The 21,415-nt window shown below is 37.3% G+C and overlaps 2 protein-coding genes across 2 annotated transcripts; one reads left to right on the top strand and one right to left on the bottom strand.

Moving 5' to 3' along the window:
* Positions 1–3,964: 3,964 nt before the first annotated feature.
* Positions 3,965–8,215, bottom strand: LOC125709523 (zinc finger protein ZIC 2-like). Its single transcript, XM_048978081.1, has 3 exons — positions 6,127–8,215; positions 5,082–5,245; positions 3,965–4,945 (listed from the first exon to the last, which is right to left on the bottom strand). Exons 1-3 carry the CDS (start codon positions 7,094–7,096, stop codon positions 4,754–4,756), a joined length of 1,326 nt encoding a protein of 441 aa, XP_048834038.1. The 5' UTR covers positions 7,097–8,215; the 3' UTR covers positions 3,965–4,753.
* On the top strand, positions 7,957–15,833 carry LOC125710356 (zinc finger protein ZIC 5-like). The gene is made up of 4 exons (XM_048979952.1): positions 7,957–7,962; positions 10,799–10,856; positions 11,242–11,751; positions 13,055–15,833. Exons 1-4 carry the CDS (start codon positions 7,957–7,959, stop codon positions 13,477–13,479), a joined length of 999 nt encoding a protein of 332 aa, XP_048835909.1. The 3' UTR covers positions 13,480–15,833.
* The last annotated feature ends 5,582 nt before the right edge of the window (positions 15,834–21,415 follow it).

The raw sequence follows: 21,415 nt of genomic DNA on the forward strand, positions 1-21,415 counted from the left end.
TGAAAACATTAAACTGATCACTGACAGCTGTGTCAAACTTTCTATTTCTGCTGTTTTGGGTTTATTTAGTAAAGCGGTTTCTGAGAAAATGCATTTTTCTCTCTGCTGAAATAATGGGTTTTTAGAGATATGTGTTTCACTGGACAGCGACGATATGTAGCATACTTCTCATTATGAAACTTCATGAAAACTGATACAACACTGCGTATGATTCAAAAACAAAATTAGTGAAGTTATTTTCATGTTGCTCTACTAGGTTTTGAAAAGCTAAGTGGTTCAATCGTACATGTAAAGGAAGTTTATCACAAAGTTGTTTAATTAGTGACGTTCCCTTACATGAAAATTAATTATAACAAGCCGTTGTACAAAACATGTTGTCTCATGTCACTCTATATTCAACCCATCCAAGCATCATTCCTAACACTTGTCCTCTACGGGGCGACGATCAACCTGGAGACTCACACAGCAGGGGACAAATGACAGGGGGGAACCTGGTGTCCTGAACAGGACACCCGTCCATTGCAGGACACACACTAAGAGACAGCAAATTAAAGACACAAATTTACATAGCTGCATGTTTTTGGAGAGTGGAAGGACATCAGAGTACTGAGAGGAAATCTTTGAAGATGAAAAACTTAACTGATTCAAATTTAATTGAAATAAGCACCAACAATAATAATAATAACAATAATAACAACAACAACAATAATAATAATAATAATTATTATTATTATTTATTTTTTTATTATTATTATTATTACTATGGGTGCATTTGGCAAGCTGACTTCACATGCCATTCACATTTACTCACATCTATTCTTATGAAAGTATGTATAAACTGCTGGGGATTCCCATCAACTTATACCAAAGGATCAGCTCCTTACAAGGAGAACTTTGATGTATATATGTTTAAAAAAAAAAAAAAACTTGCAAACTGTCAGTATCTATACTGCTGGGAAAGGCCAAAGGTCAGAAGGTCATCCAGTCCATTATAGAAAGGCAGGAAACTGTGTCTTTAAATCAAGGAGACAATGTTACAAACAGCAGTAGCAGGTGTTTCATATGTTATTGAATCCATGTACATGAATCGTATTATAATGTAGCACATAGAAATGGGCTGGTAAATTAGCGGAGGAATGTTAGGTCTTCCCACACACACTTGACCATAACGTGACCGGAATTGATTTAAATAGAATTTAAAGAATGCACTGAACTGTAAGTGCAGAGAGCTGGCATCGTAGGTAAGAGTAATCAACGAAAAGTAAAGGGGAGATTGACATTAAGATAATTATATAACAAATTGTTCGCGTTAAATACACAATTCGTTGAGTAAGTCTCGGTACTAAAACAAATGTCTGATCCCATTTCCAGTTACCTTTAAAACGGTTAAACGCGAACTACCAGGCCCTGGAGGAGGACAGTGAAACATGAAGCATCCTTCGACCTGAACCGCCACGCAGAACGGCTGTGATAAAGGGTAACACACCGCTCCCGCCACTCTCATCGTTATATCTTTCATTTAGCTTTATCGAAAAAATAACAGAAACGTCACTGTACTGATTTGGACAGCAGGCTTAATATTCATATGAAATTTGTGAAAGTTCACATTTGTTATCTCAATATACTTAGTAATATATTGTTTGTGGCCTTCATTTGTTATTATATAACAGTCGCGCTCATACTTTTTATAGCTACTACACGAACCATTAGCAGTAAATCGTACTGTATGCATGATTAATTTCAAATATTCTGCTAATTTTCATTATCTACTTGGTTCGGTTTTTCGCTTGTTCCGTGCTTTGGAATGCCGTGTGTAAATAAAATTAACAATCTAAGATCAACGGCGCATGCGTGTTAAAAAAAAAAATACTACTCGTTATTGAATCATGTAGTGTAGGTAGCATTTCACTACGGGTACGTTTCCTATCCATTTAAACCGCTATACTTTAATAAGGGCCGGGCGACTAACCTTTCTTAGGGTTTATTTCCTTCCTCAGGTGAAATACTTTTTACCAATGCAAACAAATCAGCGGTGAACGTATGTAATGGTACAGTGAACACCAATAAAACAAAGATTTATTTTTAACATTATAAACAATGTATTTCTGTTTAATTGGTATATTGATTTTCCTTTAGAATTCAGATGTAGACCTACATTCCTCAAGTAGCAGAATCTAATCTGATATTATGCCTACTTCAAAAAAGCTATGAATCATTATAAATAAAATGCTCATACACTATTATTTTGTCAAACAAGTGATCACTTTGGCGACAAATGTTAAATAACTGATTATTCAAGTCTAGTGTACTGCACACGTTCAAAAGTAGAATCATATAAACATAATAATAAGGATGATGTTTTAAACTGTTTATATAATTGTTCATATGAAACATTTGTTTCACTCGGAGTAATAAAATGTGTTCAGGTGGGTCACCAGGAAGATTTCCATTTGTCTGAACGGACCAATAGCAGTGCAAGACAGGGGAAACAGCCTGGACTCAGTACTGCTCTCAATTACCCCCCAACGCAGAATGCTTAATTTTACACCACAGGTAAAACATGGGATCCCTAATTTGAATTTACACATAGGCTTATATTTTTCGTTGAGTAAATTTCACAATGTTACCAGCGTCGCAGAAAAAAAGGTAATTCACGTTCAAAAAGACTGAATTAAAACGTCACAATAAGGATATTGCGTTGTCATATGAAGTAAAAATCAATTTTATCTAAGAGCCCACAACTCAGTTTATATAATTAATAATGTAATAGTTAACACGTGATTCAATCAAAACCTACGAAATTAAAAGCTAAGTCTCAATTTTTGCATGGAAAAATTATGAGTTATTTTAATACATTGAATTACGGTTTGTCTACAGGCACCTTGGTGCTGCGCCCAATATTGCTTTAAGAAGCTAGAGAAATATGCCAGAGAAAAATTCATACACGCTCACACACACACACACACACACACACACACACACAACCTGCATTCTGTGTTATAAGGCATTTCCTCTATTAATACGTCACTGCACTAAACACAATTACTACGCTTTACAGCGGATGGGCGACGTTTCATAACCTGTTTTGCACACTAGTGAAATTTACACAGCACAAATAATTTACCTTTCACGGCAGGGCGAATATCGTGCACTTTAATGAGAAGCAAATGAACCAAATACAGCGAGGCTTGAAAGTGCCCCCTTTTTTGGACACAAGCACATTTGATGAGTTATAATGTAATATTACCAGACATTTTTACGAGGCTCTGCTAAACGTACTCAGACGGTGTAAGCAGAAAGAAAAAACTGCTCCTGCAAATGTGGATAGTTTCTCTTAACAACTTGCTTATGTTCACAGAAACAATGCATGCTGGCATCTAAAAAACCATAACAGTACATAAATAAATAAATAAATACAGCATCTGACCACATAGACACCTTTTGCAGTCCACCACACTGCGGACAAACTCATACCACGATGTCAAGTTCAAGTTTATCGACAGCCGCTGGAAAACCAGATGCAGCGGGCCGGAGAAAACTGCACCCTTCAAAAAGTTCTCCTTCGGCTACCCAACTTCGATCGCACTTTCAATTCATAGATACGTATATTTTTTAACAAATATTACGGTCGCAAACTCGAGCTTGACTGCAGGTTAAGAAAAACATTATACCGTCACTAATGTACCAGCACTTACTACATAACAAAGTATTCGACAGTCAGCCTGTATTTGCGGAATCTAACATATACTGCATATCGATTGTTTCCGAATTAACAAGGATATACAGTATATGTATTTTATGCAAACAGGAATTATGTTTTTTCTTCCAAAATGAATCGTTGCCTGCGAACCTTAACATTTTACGTAGAATGAATGTAATTATGTGCAATTTGGTTTTGAAATACGAGCTACTGACTGGTTTAACATGTTACGCGGAGATAACAAATAAATGATAAATGCAAAAATAACCGACCACTTGCAACACGTTTTATTATATCTCTGTATACAATTAAATTCTTAAAACGTATCACGAGAATGGAGAAAACACATCTCAGACTAACAAAACATAAAACATCAGTGTGTGTTTTGCTCATAATTGTACATTTCAGTCATAAAGAAACTTTTTATATAAATATCGTTTAATCTGTATCAAGTAAATACCATAATTTAATTACAAACTGATAAATATGGCAGTTGATATTTACAAAAGAAAAAGCGTGACTCCAGAAAATGTAACAACACGTTACAATACAACGTATATCTTTCTCAAAATCTTCCAGATATTATATTCAAACTCTTAAAGCACAAAACATCACAAGGTAAACCCGGCAAATTAAATATACATTCACATTAACAGTTAAATGTTAACTTTGGCACTGAAAATCCAGTTTAAAGTTGTATAGCTGAAATCAAGTACTAGTTTATGTTAGATGTTAGTGTAACTGAAAATGTCTGAATAGAAAAGATCTCGTATATTTGCACTAAAAGTTCATATGAATAGCTACCGTTGAAGGAACATTCATACAAATGTGAACGAGGTTTATCACTGCCATGAAGTGGAGAACGAGAAATCACAGACTCTTATTTACAAAACGATGAATAAATATGCTTCTTCATTTGACTGCTGTAGCAACAAGTCCATCAGAGTGACTTTTATCGCATTGCCACGCCCATTGGGTGTACATATCTTTATATACGCTTATTATACACGTGGTTATTTTGTGTTATTTAGTTCTGGGTTTTGCATCTCAGACCTAAACGTACCATTCACTGAAATTTGACGACAGGGTGTTGTGGCCGGCGTTATTGTGAGCCGTGGATGCAGGCGACAAAGTGTTGTTGCTTTGGGTTTCGGTGGATGGGGAGACCAAGCCAGGGGGTGTCGATGACTCATAGCCAGAGCTGGCTGCAGGCGAGGAGTCAGAGGCTGAAGAGTTTTCGTGGACCTGAAAATAGCGCAGAGGAAAAATAAAACCCATTGTTGTGGATCAACTGTATTTGTTTTTGATGTGTAAAGCAAGAAGAAGTCAAAGAAAAGACACTGAAATATATATACATTTGACATTTGCATGTTTTGCCTACCTTCATGTGCTTTCTCAGGGAGCTGGGGTGAGTGTACGATTTATCACACATTTTGCAAAGATACGGCTTGTCCGACGTGTGCACGTGCATGTGCTTCTTCCGGTCGCTGCTATTTGCGAAACGCCTGTCGCAGCCCTCAAACTCGCACTGAAATGGTTTCTCGCCTACAGATAGGAGAAAAGGGATGCGTTAGCAGGTCCTAAATTGCTCCATATCGGTGAATAAATCATTTATAGCAGGTTATTGAAAACAATTTTTTTTTGACTGGGAAAAAATTCTCCAAGCCTACTAAGGTTAGCATATTTCGTGGGCCTAATTAATTTAGTTATTTAATTTATCTTTTAATGCAAGGCACTTGTTGAATTTCGAAAATTACACGTGTAAACAGATTTTAAACTATTTTAACGTGCAATTTAAACAATAAAATCGGAATGACAGTAAAAATAATTAACAAAACAGAACTAAATCGCCAAGTAAATTACCAAATATTTACCGTGTAATATTTCTAGTGTTAAGTAGTAGTCTATCACTGTTAATTACATTAATTAAATTCAAGGGGTCTTTTCCGATAAAAGGAGATTAATTCATCCAACCATCCATCCATTTTTGTACCTTTCTTAATTTCTAAAAAAAAAGCCGTGCGACTAAAAGAAAACGAAATATCCCAGTCCTACCCGCACATTCTTGCCATAAGTACTTGTCCATCAATTTCCATTGTGATTGTGACTAGTCAGTTATGCACATAAATTCAGGTGTCGACTGACCTGTATGAAACAGGTATATTCTAATTGTATCGCCTGGATTGTGCTGGTCTGACCCGTTTTATGATTATGAACCAAAGTTTAAAATTAATTATAGGTTTCTCCACTAAATCCAAAGGTGAATCTAACTGGCGTCGAGTATCAGCGATGGACGAATACATATAACGCGCATTTATTTGGGTTTAAGATATCCAGTCAACTACGGCTCCAAGTTGCAAAGCAACTAATATAAATAACATAGCCGATGCGCCCCGCATACTTGCAAAAAAAATACATATAATTACCTGTATGCGTCCGCTTGTGTATCTTTAAGTTTTCCGAGCGCGCAAAAACCTTGCCACATCCAGGGAAGGGACAAGGGAAAGGCTTCTCTCCGGTATGGACCCGAATGTGATTAACGAGTTTATATTTCGCTTTAAATGGTTTGCTCTCTCTGGGACACTCTTCCCAAAAACAGATGTGGTTGCATTGCTCGGGTCCTCCGACGTGCTCGACCGAGACGTGGGTAACCAGCTCGTGCATGGTGCTGAAAGTTTTATTGCAACTCTTTTTCGGACTGTTCAGCTGCTCGGGGTCAATCCACTTGCAGATAAGCTCCTGTTTGATGCACTGCTGCCTCATATATCGGAAGAAGGCACCGGGGTGATGATGGGCTGACATGTTCATGCTCATGTTCATGTTCATGGAGCCAAACTGACTGTGCAGTGGAGCAGTGGAATAAGGGTCGGTCCTCGGACTGGACACCTGGTGATACTGATCAGTCCGCCCAAAAACATCTCCTGGTAGTCCAAGTCGCATTTGTCCGTTTAATACAGCCGGGGTGCTGTGCGCTCCATGCTGATCGTGGATCCCAGGAAACAATATATGGCCTTGACTGTCTGAATGGGGGTGATGAAGGGACCCCGCTGCGGGCCCGAAAATAGCATGTTGGCTGCTCGCCGGAGACGAATCTCCGAAGCCGCGGCTGCGAAAGAGAAAGTCCCGTGTGGAGTTGAAGGGTGAACTCGCGTACGAGGTAACATGGGCGTGAGACCCCAGAGCCGCAGCGGCGTAACCCGGTGCCTGCGAAGTGAAAACAGAGCTCTGGCCCGGCGAGAGGTCGTGGTTCAATTTAAACGCACCCATGTGTGCAGAATCAACAAAGCTGTTCTGTGCTAAACTCAGATCCCTGTCCTGCATTTCGCTCGCGGAGTGATGCCTAGTAAATGTACCAACTCCCAAACCAGGAAACTGATGACCAGCGTCCAGCAACATAACTTCTTAGCCGATCCTTTCTGTTAGGACCAATATTACATGCACGGACAAGTAACTTTATATGTTATAAATGCAGGTTAAAAGAAAAAAAAATAAACAAGAGTTAATCTCACCGTCGGTAATTTCAAGCGAAGTTCAGCGCGGCGAAATGCAAATGGAAAATAAAACTGGAGTTCTACTTTTTCTATATAACCTGCAACTGAAAATTCCCATGGAAAGATGTATTCGCCTAATGAAAGTGTGGCGAATGTGAAGTCTTAAACGATTTTCCTGATAAAGAGGGAAGCCTTTTGGTGCATCTTGGCGCGACGTCCCAAATGGTGCGCAGCTTTCTTTCTGTTTTCTGTGATTATCACAGACGATCTGCTTTTATCAGTGGACTGGCACATCGGTCCCTTACGCCCCCTTAAACTTAAGCCGGTCATTCACCCACTGCGCTCCTATTGGCCACAGAACAATATCAATCCGAGGCTCTCTTCCAATCGCAGCACCGCATTTTCACCACTAAAGGCTGCTCATAGTTTTCCACTCTAAACTGCAGCCTGCTTTTCCCCCAAAAAGACGTCTGATAGGTTTAAAAACGATCGTCGTTATAATATCTGATTGCTTAGCTTTATATACTGTCATGTCGATGATAGACTGATATTTCCATTGTAATTTCGTTGATAGATTGCATAACCCATTAAAATAAATCCAAGCTAATTAAATGAGAATGCTAAAGCATGCACCTTCAATATGTTGAAAAATAAAGAATAGCCTACCATTAATACGCAATCACTTTGCAGAATTAACGAAGCGCACGAAAAGGTTCACATGGGTATTTTATGCATAAGGCGCAATCTTCTGAGAACCAGTCGAGTATGCCAGTACCTGCATGATCGAAGATATTTCGTCGATATGGAGGCCTTTAATAAAAACGTTACCCTACGACATCAAAGTTTTGTAATGCAATGCGGTTTCATGTTCTAACCTTGTTAATTATCTTATCGTAATAAAGCAGCGAGCCCGCTTTTTGAATCCGCGTACAGTGGATAGTATCGTGTATTTATCGAAGAGCTATGTTCTTGTTGCTTCATTGACTTAATGATTTATTTAGGTAATTTTGTCAGAACAAGTAATAATATTTACAGCACTGCGATCGACTGGCATCCCCCGGCTTCTATCCTACGCTGCCTGGGATGGGCTCCCTCCCCCCCACCCCCCCCCCCCCCCAGCTCTGTCTAGAATAAGCAGTTGGAAGTTAGATGGATGATTGGATATTTACAGTAATAATAATAAAAACATTAAATTATCGCGCGTTTAAGTAATTAATACACTGTACCCTTGGTTTGGAGACCAACTCCTATTTAACTGCTCAGTTACTGCAGACTTAATTACAATATTATCATTTGTTTGAATTCCCAATGCCGCCCCAGCACGTCCTCCTCATTGTCATAATAGATACAGAAGCACGCAAGGATAACTCGATATGCTCAAATTTAATTACTTCGAATTAGATTGAATCGCATGTGTTATTTGTTGACAAAATATACAAGATTTGCATTTTAATTACTTTGAAAGGTAATAACGGTGTTGAGGAAACGGAGGAATAATAAAGGTTTTCTAAAAATATATTTAGGTAAAATGTGTCATGCAGTATGTTAGGTAAATGTGGTTACACTAATTGTCATGTCCACAGGTATTTTGTTAGATCTGAAAAAATAACAGATTCGGTACAAAGAATATGATTAAGTTACTTTGAACACGACGCATGACTAACTGGATTTCAGTCGTTATTCACAAATTTCGGTGCTGCGATCACCTGCAGTGTCACGTAAGCAAGATTTAAAAAGGTTATCCAACCAACGCTGTATTTAAACGTATGTTAACGGAAGATGCAGAACAATGTACAATCACAGACTCACGAGGTATGACCCATGGTGAAAGAAATGTATGCTGACTCATTAAAGATATACTAGAAAATGTAAATCACAAGACTCTGGTCCAGTAACGGAAAAAATAGTAAGAATAAAGAAAATAAATACTGCATATTCCTCTTAATTTTCCGACAAAAATACCTGCCTAATATTCACCTAGAACTATTTTTTTCAGCAAGTTAGGACATTACATGTTGTTACTGTGTGTTTTTCTTTTTATTTGTAAAACAACTTTAGATTATATCTATGTAACAGACGTCACCGTGTCTGTTACAGTTACAGTTCGGGAAATAATAATAAAAGGCATATTCTACAGTATGTTTTTGTGCAACTGAATCATGGATGTTTTCTGTACATCCCATTGCTCTTCGAACTGCATGGTTTATGACAGGCAGCATTCTAGAGCACAGTAACTGTTCTCCTGTCCTTAATCTAACTTCAACAGGGGACTGAGGCAGTTCATTTGCACTGTATCCCCACTGCATAGACGTCAGGCCTAAAGTGCTTCCAGAAACAAACCTTTGTAGATTAGTGGTTTCCTTACATAACCGAGATGTGGTAAAATATCTAAAATTTCAGTCGTGCAGTTTAACCAAGTACATGATTGTAATGAGTTTGTATAACGAAGTAGTTATTGGAACTTCCTGTTTCTGCAGCCACTGCTTTTGTTTGTTGTTGTAGTTAAGGTTTTGTAGTTTACATTCTCTTTGAAGTGAGCTGTGCTAACTGCACATTAAAGTGGAGACAGGAAACCAGCCCTACGCTTGTAGTTTAAGTTGAATGGACACTGTCACTGCCAGACAGCTTTATACTTATATGTGTGTGTGTACATATATATATATATATATATACATACACATACATTTAAATATATATTAAAATATTACTATATTAAATATATATTAAAATATAATATAGCAAGAATGCTTTCTACGACCGTCGGCCTACATATTTATTATCTATACAGGCTAAATATAATTCTAAAAACAAGTTACGCTCCAAATCAGAATGTGGAATTTATTTTCAATTCACATTTTAAACTTCCGTATATAATTCGCAATAAACAAAGTGTTATTATTATTATTATATTATTATTATTATATATATAATCTATTATTATTATACATATATTGTTGCATCGTCTACTGTAAGTCTAGTCCAGTAGTTTCTTTAAATAGTTTAATTGTTTGATTTCAGGTAACATTATTATAATTATTAATAATAATAATAATGACGTGTTTTATTGCATATTAAATATTGAATTTAAATTATTTTTTCTCTCTGACTTAATAATTATTTACATGTGTACATTGAATATTATTTAAAAGTGATTTGAAATATGATCATTTAATTTTCTGAAAGAGCATTAAACATTGGAGAATGTTATGCAGCCCTATACGAGACGTTTATTATAAGCTTATTTATTTTGCAGCGAGTGACAGTCCCCGAATCCGGATAAATATTACACAGGCAGACACAGATACACAGCGATGATGAAAGAACAAAGACGGGGCGGATACCCGCTGTGTTTCTGCTATGAAAGACATCCTATCGCTTCCTTCTCTTAACTGCCAGTCATAGAAATTCGTCCAATAACAGCAGTCCAAATTCTGAACTCTATTCCCCACCGTGCCATCCAACTGTTGTATGTTCTGCCAATCGCTTGAGGACAGAGTGGGGAAAGGAACAAGCAGAGTTGCAGAAAGAACAAAAGATGATAAACCTCTGTCCATAAGTTGTTACTGATATTGCTTTGTGTGTATATGGGAAAACGAGCAAGAGATAGTGTGGATGGATCTGGCAGTGCAGTTATGGAGACCACTTTGAGCAAAAAGAAATTGGCGGTGAGTTTAGCGGATCTGGCTGCAACTCGAGCCCTCTCTCCTCCGAATATTCACCTTCACTCACACCATTTCCATCTTCACCCCGTGGAGATGGGCAACAACTCTGAAATGTTGCCGCACATCCCATTTGGAGCTGAGCATATGACACAAACAAATTCTCTGAGAAACACTCCGTCTGAGATCACCGACAGGCGCGCCGAATCACAGACGACATTTTTCGGCTCTGCAGTTGGTTTCACAGTGACAAAACCCAACTCAAACTACAAAACCAGCAGGGACTACATATCAAAAAGAGAAACCTGTCAATCTACCATGCATACACTTGGTGACCGACAAAGTTCCGCCTCCTCTCCGGATCAACAAGGCATGTTCCTTCACCCAACAGGTGTCTGTGGATACGAGAATGGTGTTGGCCATCCAGTCCTTGTCGGACTTAAAGACAGGCCAGAAAACTTCGATTACGGGCCAGATCATTGTGAGTCCTTTCCTCGCAAATGTAATTCTACGAACTTAAATGTCAACGTTGCTTCGACTAGTCACGACGAAGCGGGGACGTTTCTGAGGTACAGGAGACCGCCCGTTAAGCAAGAGTTAATTTGCAAATGGGCTGAGCAAGAGCGCAGTTCGAAGAAAGTTTGCTTCCTAACATTCAGCAATATGCAAGAACTGGTTAACCATGTTACCGCCGAGCATGTCGGGGGAGCCGAACAGAGCGTCCACGTTTGTCTCTGGGAGGAATGCGCACGAAAGGGAAAACCTTTTAAAGCAAAATATAAACTGATAAATCACATCCGAGTCCACACGGGAGAAAAACCTTTTCCCTGTCCTTTTCCGAGTTGCGGAAAAGTGTTTGCTCGTTCGGAAAATCTTAAGATTCACAAGAGGACGCACACAGGTTAGTGTAATGGGGTGGTAATAAAACACTGAACAAATATTTTAAGAAAATATTGAAACTGTCAAGGCACTGCGTGACTATTCCCGAGATGTATTTCCATACGAGGGACAGATATTTTTCTTTTTAACTTGGTTATAGCCTATTTATTTTCGAATGTGGCCGTTTATCTGTGTGTATAACGATTTCGTGGGCTTTATTAATCTTTTGAAACTTGGGTTTTATTAAAACCCAAGTTAAGTAAAACGTTGATAAATATGCCTATGACAAAGTTGTAGTTGTGCTGTAATACCTATAACGAGTTGATATTTGCATTATTCCGAGGTCCGCTGCGTTACGACAGCCTACATAGCCTGACGGTTTAAAAATATTATATAATCAAAATATTGCAATTTACCTTATAAAAGCACTGCAGGTGAACCATCCAGTATCTTAAGATGGCAGTTATAACCATTATGGTCAAATTCTTCGTACAAATGTGCTCCAGATTTAGGACCCGGGAATTAGTAAACGGCTACGGATTTAGCCTGAGTGTATTACAGTACATCGCCTTCTCTAAGGTACAACAGCAGCGCCCCTTTCGGGGAGTTAAGTCGTCAACATGTACACGTTTTTCACCCCTGCTGCCTACTTGCCAAGAGTGAAGAGAAAGTCATCCTTATCTGATCTCCTTTATGTGTTCACCTAATACAGTACAAGCAATATTTAATTAACGTGTAAATATATAATTCGATCTGCTTTGCTTTCAAAGTTTGTCCCCAAAATACTAAAATGAGAGCCAACTACTTTAAAATAAATATCTCGGTTTGGCATATACAATTATTTTATTTGCAGAAATTGGATTGTTTTCTAAGTTCGCATCGCATAAACGAGTTTTGCATAGAGCAACCTATGGTTTTAAGTATGACGGTTATTTTCCATTTTGAAATTAACCTGGCTTTTTATTCGGGGTGAATAAGCTCATTACACCTTCGCAACGTATAATCATTTTATTTTAATTACCATGTTAATTATGGAATAAAAACTTACAAATCAGATCCACACTAAGAAGGAATGGCTTAGTCATAAGGAGCAGCCGCGGTACAAGAAGGATCTAAGATGAAAAATAAAGAGGAAATCAAATGAAAAATACAACTGCAAATAATGTACAATTTTCCTGACATTCCTACAGCATAATATGAAGCAGCTCGTTAAAATATGTAGGCGAAGTTTCGATTGCAGTATTTCTCTTTTGGTTTTACTTTACTGTTGGATCTCATTAAGGTGATTTGTTTGCTAAATACTTGTACGTTTATCTTATTTTCAGGAGAGAAGCCATTTAAATGCGAATTTGATGGATGCGACCGGAAATTCGCCAACAGTAGTGACAGAAAGAAACACTCCCACGTCCACACGAGCGACAGGCCGTACTTCTGCAAAATACGGGGCTGCGACAAGGCCTACACGCATCCCAGCTCGCTAAGGAAGCACATGAAAGTTCACTTCAGGCCTTCTCCTCCTTCATCTCCAGCTTCCAGCACAAAGGCCGCTTATCGTTCCTTGCCCAGTTATACCAGAGAACCCTTTCCCCCGATTTCTGGCCATACGAAATGCCATACAGTTAAACTATCGCCCAAGGTTAATAACCTCAGCGAGTGGTATGTTTGTCAGGGCAGTGCAGGATCTAATATTCTTTGCATTGGGAGCGAAGACGATTCCTTCAGAAATTCAGAGCCAAGATCAATAATCTGATAATGGCGCTATTACCCGTGCTGCCAAATATAATAAGCAGAACAGAGATACAACAAGTGTATATGCTGGAACAGGAATAATATCAGATGTCAAGTCGTTAAGGTCAAGAGCAGTTTAAAACAACGCCTCCCCTCGCCCCCAACCCCAGCGCCTTTTTCTTTTAATGATAATGCGATGTACACATCCAGGATTGAAATATTCATGAATTATTAATATGGTGCACACAAGAACCCGCTTAAAGAAATAATTTCTAAGACTGTGAGACATTAAGTATAATGAGTGTGTTGAATGACGTACGCATGATGTGTGGTAGGAATGACGTGATTCAGATGTCACTGGTTAATTATTTAACCGTGACATTGTCCATTTGATGTAATTATTTACGTAACTCTTCACAGGTGACTGGTTTGATCGATGTCCGATCACAGCATGAGCTTATAAATCCGAGTTATTCTGTCAGTTAACAGCCATATATTTTACATACAAGAAGGTGGTAACATTTTGATACGCCATGGTTATTCATAGATAAAAATCATATGGAAATTATTTTCGATGACGATGACGCTTTTACGTCTATGTTAAAGGAGCATGTTCTTTTCTAGAAATTGTAGGTATAAACTAATGCTAATAATAATTGTTGTTAACAGATTCTTTAATCTCTGTTCCCCCGAGGCCATGGGAAAAGTACTCATCTTATCTCCTCGAAAAATGCAGGTTATTTGTTATTTTCTTAGTTTTTCCTATAGGTGTTTTTTTCTGAAGCTGCGTTGCTTCAGTAAACCATTCCTACGAAAATCCACAAAAAAATCAATATTAAATGTTAATACATTTAGATAACTGCCAATATGTAATACTCCAATGGAGTCCCTTCTTAGAGAACATCACAGAGGCACGACACTAAGTCTTTTATTTAACAGGCACATATGCAACAAGCCTGTCCTGCTTCGTTTGCAAATAATCTCTGCTTGAGCGGAAGGACCAAATTTACGAAATTACAACGTTTTGGGAAAACCTGTGAAAACTGAAAAGAAAATGCAACATATTTTCTATACCCCTAGCTAAAATTTATTAGAGGGTAACGAAATTAGAATGCAGCAGCTTTTAAGGTTTGGCGCCAAATATTTCAAGAAAAAAAACCTTAATTACTGCTTCGCTATCTTTTCCTTTGGCAGTTTACAAGAAAAAAATCGTTCGAGGAATCCAAATAATTTAAAAAACGTATTTGTCTTAGAAATGAAAGGTGATTCCTTCGTAATCCATAAAATATAAACATTTTTAAAAGAGAAAGGGTCAAAAGTAATATTCACTTTTCGCTCTTTTACAGAGTCTTAGTTTCATGCGATAGCTAAGTAAATCTTGACATTAACATATTTTGGCTCCCGTACTCAGTTTTTCTGTATGTACATAATTAAATTTGATGTGGACCAACTGGTGTTGTGATCCCAGTCTTTTGTCCATAAATTTCTATTTGGAACGATGAAACAATGGTTCTATATTTAACACAAGCACTCCTTGAATGGCGAAAAATAAACAGGATGAAAAATAACCAAACAGATGATTCATCTGAGTTAAAAGGAGGGAATTAATAAAAGAGTGAAACAGTCACCGTTGAATGAGAAACGCTTTGAAGTGGAACTTATTATCTGCGGAATACTTCTGGGTTGTCCTAACGACGCTGGCGAAGTGAAAGTACTCTCCTTTGTTGACGATTTGTTCTCCTTTATTCAGATACCCGTAGAAATCGGTTACATCGACTACTTTAATCAGTAACTTTGTATGTCAGACTTGCAGACGCCTCTCCATACAGAACAAAGCAAAAGTCGCAGTAAAAACACCGTTCGTCCTCTTCCATTTTCTTCTTTATGTGGTAATATGCTTCGAGTAGTCTGATTACCCTAAGAAAAGCTGTCAATTCGGAAAGCCATTCTTGCAAGTTGCTCTCAACCAAATCTCACGTAGTTCTACAAATCAAATGATTAGATGATGTACTCACGTACATTTAGCCGATGCTTTTCAGTTTAAAAATTCCCTGAAAGTTAACAAACTAGTATGTATAGCCATTTACTGCTTTCTTGAAGCAATCATAACACGCAACGGCATTATAATTCAAGCTGTACCACCAACTCGCTTTCACATGTTCGCTTTAAAAAAAAACCCAAATGAATCTGGTGGCTTTATGAAAACCGACTGACCACAAAAGGAAGGGCTGCATTTTTTTTCTGATGCTTACTGCCTGGGATTTGAACCCACGACCTTTTCGTTGTTAGACCAATTTGCTATTTCTTGAGTAAATTACTTTAAAACTTCTACCTACAAGACATGTTCTACAAAAATAAATATTTTTTTCATTTCAAGTGTTCCTTGCATTTGCGCTTATGCTTTTGCGATGATACATTCGTGAAAAATCGAACAAATCTAAGAGAAACCTAAGTCTTGCATTGTGATTAAGCGCAGGGGACCGACGCTGTAATTGTCTCTTTGAACAAGATGCTTAATGATCAAACTACTTAAACAGGTAAAATTTATAAATCGTTTGAATGAAAGGCTCAGTTAAGCACTTAAATATTATATTAAACAAATCTGAGCAAATCATTCTGGGCTGATATGAAGAACAAAAGCCCGTATAAACCGATGTTTTGAGGCATTATAACAGACATAAATAAGAATAAAATATTGATGATCGATATGAATATTTCTATAACGTGAGGCCCATATGTTATTTTCAAATGAGAAGGACAATGTGTAGTATTTATTTATTAAAAGTATTTAAAAAGTTGATAATTACGTTTAGCCTACAGAAGATAACAACAAGAACAACAACAATAATAATAATAATCGTCATCATTAGGTCATAAATAATAGTGATATTCTATTTCTGGATTTCTAATAGGAAGAAATATCACCGTTTAATTTACCGAAAGACTAATCTGTGTAAAAATCGATCATTAAGTGTCGTTGATGTCTTGCTGTAAGTGTGTGGAAGGTTCGTTTTTTTTTTTTTTTTTTTTTGGCGAATTTCAAGGACAACTTGTTGATGTTGCAGGACTCCAGTTCCAGCAGCTGCGATTTCACCTATTAGCCCCGATGTCTTTCAGACGAGACGGTTTTACTCTAACGTTAGACAATGGCCTCTCCGGGGTACCACTCGTCTGACCTATGCCCACTTTTAAAGCTTTCATGAGATCTTCATTAAATCAATTACTAAGCAAGCATATCAAGACTTATTTATCATTACCGCTGAAAATCTATATTAATGTTAACGTTGATGGACTGCAAGATCTTTTGACTGGTTGCATATTTGCCTCCTTAAAAAATCTTAATTTGAATTATTTGCGCTTGGAGCTTCCTCGTGCGTGGTGTATTCAGATAAAATACTTAGAACTTAGAAATTTTGAAAAAAGTAATTTATTATAGTTTAGAGACATGCCTGCAAAACTTCCGAAATTGTGAATAAAAGGAACAGGTTTCTCTGATGCTACGCATAACACAAAATATTTCAAACAGTAATAACAAATCTTGAGACAATCATACATATTGATTACAGGTGAAGGTATGGCGTGTGTTTAGTCCTCTATACGTCTCAATACGTTCAATTGTATATTTAATTATTAAATACTCTCGTCAACATAACACAATTGTTATATTATGAAACAAATTAAACTTTCGATCAAAACTTTCAGAATAGTATACAAAAACTAAATCATTCGACATACACCATTTGCCACACACAGACTTAAACTAAAATAAGGAAACAAATCACGTGCGGACGTCTTGAGGGAACGTGATTTAAGGCGTGACTTCTTCACCTTTTTGGGACAAAATTAAAATTTTTAACTTCGCGTGGGTAACAACAGTTCCCCCTACTGGGATTAAATATGAACGCTCGTGTCCGCAGGTCCAGTTGACTGAACACTGAACGTTGTAAACGTTATTTTCCTTCATATACCAGACATGCCGGATGTTTAAATAATATATTTTTATGTTCTTTTTGACTAAGGCATACTAGTCCTTTGTGCTAAGACTAAATCTCGGCTCCTCGATCTCCTTTAGATTAACGGTGCCCTAAATAAAGCACAATATTATATCAATGACACACTGTATTTTTGGAGATAAAGACCTTAAGCAAGAACCTCCGCTAATTCAACGAATTAGGCAGAATTTACTAGAATCTCGATTTACCCGCAATAGTAAACCTACCCATAACTTTACCTGGGATATGAAAGTTTTAGATTTGCGCATAATTTTTTTTTATCATATTTTGCATGCAAGATGTGGATTTTGAATTTAAAATGTAATAATTTGTTTTATTTTTGAAAACAATATTTAATAGCATTTGGTAATCTCAATTTGCCAAACCCAGATGACTTCTATACAAAAACCATTACATTTCGGAGTGAATATACATCCTGTCTACTATTTCCATGTGAATGGAAAACTACAAGAAATGCGCAAGATTCAAGAAGATCAAATTCTGTAGTGTATTTTTTTAAACAGTATTTTTCAGACACATCAGCTGCAAGTTTAAAAAACAAATAGTTGACTTGCAAAAAGAGCAATTTCCGATAGATCTGCTGGACAGTGTTCTACAGGCTACAGTATTTCATCCATACCATACAATGTTCCTCCACACTGTCAGAAATAAAGTACCAATTTGTACCTTCGAGGGTACAATTACTTGTCACTTGGGCTGTACCCTCAAAGGTCTGCCATCTGTACCCTTGCTGTAGGTAAATGTACCTTTTAAGGTACAGAAATGGAACTTTTTTTGTAGCATTTGGGGGACATTAATGCTGTTTGTACCTTGGGAAACAAACTTTTTCTGACAGCATACAAGAGAAGCCTGATTTACTCCTCGGGCTAATTTTGTGAATTTCAATAATGCCACCTAACGGAAAAGGAAACAGCGAAAAATTTAAATATACAAAGATGAACAATAACTTGTATTGGTCGAAACTGTTAATTTGGCCTGTTACCTTATTGGTTCGGCTGTAACACCTGTCATAACAGTTTGCAAACCACTGAAATACAGACAGAGGAAAACAAAATGATTATTAAAGCCATTCATAACTGTGCAGAGGTTTGCCTGCACACCAAGCAATCTATGACTTCTGTCTGTTTTGTTAAACTAAAATACTGCAAATAATTACATCTAAGCCTATATACATAACGTGGAAAGGTAATACAATAAAACTGGCTAATCTTCAGGAAGTGATTTGTTGTTCACTGGGGAATTGAGTGTAATCTGTATAATCATCTATCTAGGGTTAGCATTCATGACAATTCCTTCCATGTAATCATTATGCTCAAGTCTTAATTAAAAGTATTTTAATTAAGAAGCGGCAGAAGAAAATGTCTTGGTTAGAAAACATTCAAATTACAGCATTTTCGTAGTGGATAAAAGGGGAGATATTGAAATAAAGTGGTGTTCCATCCAGGGCAAACGCAGGCTTTGTGTCATAAGCTGCCTGGGCTGGGCTCCAGACCCCTCACACCCGCCAGCAGGATAAGCGTTTAGGAGGTGGATGGATGCATGCATGTATGATGTGATCTTAAGAATTACACGAATGTAAAAACACCGGAGTATTACATCTGTTCGGTTTTCACGAAAGTATAAATGCATTTCTATGTATGACACAACACAGGCAACATCGAACCAATATCACCCAGAATTGACCCTGAATTAATTGAATAACAGAGAACATGCGTCATCAAAATGAAATGAAAAAAAAAGAAGAATCGAATTTTAAATAGCTGTAATAATTATTCGCTAGGATGAAATATAAAAATAATCGCAGGCAATAAATGTTTTATATTCGCACAATAAGCGCGCGAAAATCACTACAGGACATTTCAGGTTACCCAGAATGACACATCATACGATTCCGTTACTTAAACGTTCAATGATGACTTCCTGGAGATCCTGAAAAACAAAACACAATTAAAAACGCCTTCTGTAAAATGCTTGTATTACACGCATCTGAAATATCTGAATGCTGCTTCAGTGTCTAGAGTCCGTTTTAGTAGGTTTGGGAATTCGCTGGGAAATTAGAAACAGACCTACATTTACTCCTCAAATAGCTTTTCGGTTTGATTGAAATATGGCAATTTATTTCACAAGCTGTCTGACACATGATATGATATTTTATTAAATGTAATTAACTAGAATAACCAGAAAGAAATATTGAAATACTGTTGTTTGTTTTGTTATTGATCAGGCACAGAAATACTAATTTTACATATATAATAAAAAAAGAGATTTCATTCACGACAAATAAGCCTGTGAAGATATTAGGTATGAATGCGTCCTCCTGCAGAAACAAGGGCGACGACAAGGCAAGGGTGACGGATCGCGTTCGACCGCCCGCCGAGCTGAAGCCTTCAAGTGCTGACGTCGGCCCTGATCACTGCTGTTCCTCTGTGTATATGTAAAGGGAACAGCTGACTGATCAATCATGCCTTTTGGCTGTTGGCATCCTCAAAGTGCCAAATAGCGCATTTAAAAGCAATGAATGAACGTGTAAATACACAGTTTTGGCTGCATTATTTACCGAACATCTATTCGTATAGAGGTTTACCAAATCACGTCAAATCCAGGCCTTTATTTACAACCTGCTGTCGGGAAACATACAGGTGACTTGATTACTTCCTGACTTGCCCGATTTATTTTAATTTTCAATTTAATTAATGTTTTGCATAGATTAAAATACCGAAGCTCTTATCTGGCCAAAAATAATTTTTTTACACTAAGCAGAGACATAGAGAATCTAAATAAAATACTGAAACACGTTTACATTTTTTTATGTTTTAAATATATGTTTAATAAGCAGTAATGCAAGAATGTCATGTCACTGATTATTCCGAATAACGAATAACTTTCAGGAATTTTGGTGTATGTATCTGTCAAAAATCTAAATAATTTACCACAAAAACGAATTAATTTCAGCGTTTTTAATTCGATGTATTTTATATGGCGGCCCTTCCCCGTACGGCTGCCCCAGTGCGCTTAATGGAGCGAGTTCCAAAAACCACAGCAGAAAGCGGAGGTGCCAGGAAAGGGGGAGGGTATAGTGGAGTTTTATCGTGCCAGCCTCAGTGTTTATTCTTTATTACAATAAAGGGGTGGGGGTCTCGTGACGCATTAAAAAAGCGACGGTGACACGGCTAACTAAAGAGATAATTATTTGCTGTTTCGCTAACCATATCACTGAGCTATCATTTTTGAAAAATCTGGTTCTGTCAACCAATTTAATCCGCTGTTATAATTATCCAGAACGCCCCCAGGATTCTTCCGATCATACTGAGGAAGTTGAATTTCCTCAGAAATACTATTATTTAGCCATACAGGGACAGTAATCTGTGCCATTCGTTTAGTAATATTAATACAAGTTACAGGGCTACATACAGTACCATTATCGGCAGAACAGGTAAAAAAGTTCTGCGTGACTGCTTGTTGATGCAGACTATCACAGAGGACCAGCAAACCATTCTGACGCGGAAGATGTAATCACTAAATACTAGGTTAATTAACTTCCCCATATGTGAAATATAACAGACCAAATCTGTATTGTTAAAAATTAATTAAGTGATTCATTCAAGAGCTACCCCGTCCTAGAATATGCTATTATGGATCACTGTAATGACATAAAATAAAAACAAACTATCTAAAAGTATTTTTTTAAAGCGACAGAATCATTTTGGTTTAATTACGCCATGGACTATGATTTATTCATATTGGCGAAGAATCACTTTCTGCCACAGTAAAGCATGCACACGTTCATTTACCCTCCCTGTAAACGGGATTCCTTGTAAAAGTCTGTGCTCTGGTACTCGCTTCTAACGACAGGGAAGCCAAGCCGAGAGTTTATAAGTATCCGTTTTTTCTTTTTCTTGGCTTGGAGAATATCCGCTGACAAATTGTATGATGAGCGCCTGCGCC

The sequence above is a fragment of the Brienomyrus brachyistius genome, chromosome 16 (assembly GCF_023856365.1).
Source record: "Brienomyrus brachyistius isolate T26 chromosome 16, BBRACH_0.4, whole genome shotgun sequence".
Classification (NCBI taxonomy): Eukaryota; Metazoa; Chordata; class Actinopteri; order Osteoglossiformes; family Mormyridae; genus Brienomyrus; species Brienomyrus brachyistius.

Excerpts from the sequence above, each read along its gene's own strand:
- LOC125709523 (XM_048978081.1), bottom strand. The coding sequence starts at position 7,096 with ATGTTGCTGGACGCTGGTCATCAGTTTCCTGGTTTGGGAGTTGGTACA. Across the intron at positions 5,246-6,126 it reads ACACAAGCGGACGCATACAG|GCGAGAAACCATTTCAGTGC; the intron begins GTAATTATATGT and ends TCCTATCTGTAG. Across the intron at positions 4,946-5,081 it reads CCCTGAGAAAGCACATGAAG|GTCCACGAAAACTCTTCAGC; the intron begins GTAGGCAAAACA and ends CGCTATTTTCAG.
- LOC125710356 (XM_048979952.1), top strand. Across the intron at positions 10,857-11,241 it reads TGAGCAAAAAGAAATTGGCG|GTGTCTGTGGATACGAGAAT; the intron begins GTGAGTTTAGCG and ends TTCACCCAACAG. Across the intron at positions 11,752-13,054 it reads TCACAAGAGGACGCACACAG|GAGAGAAGCCATTTAAATGC; the intron begins GTTAGTGTAATG and ends TCTTATTTTCAG.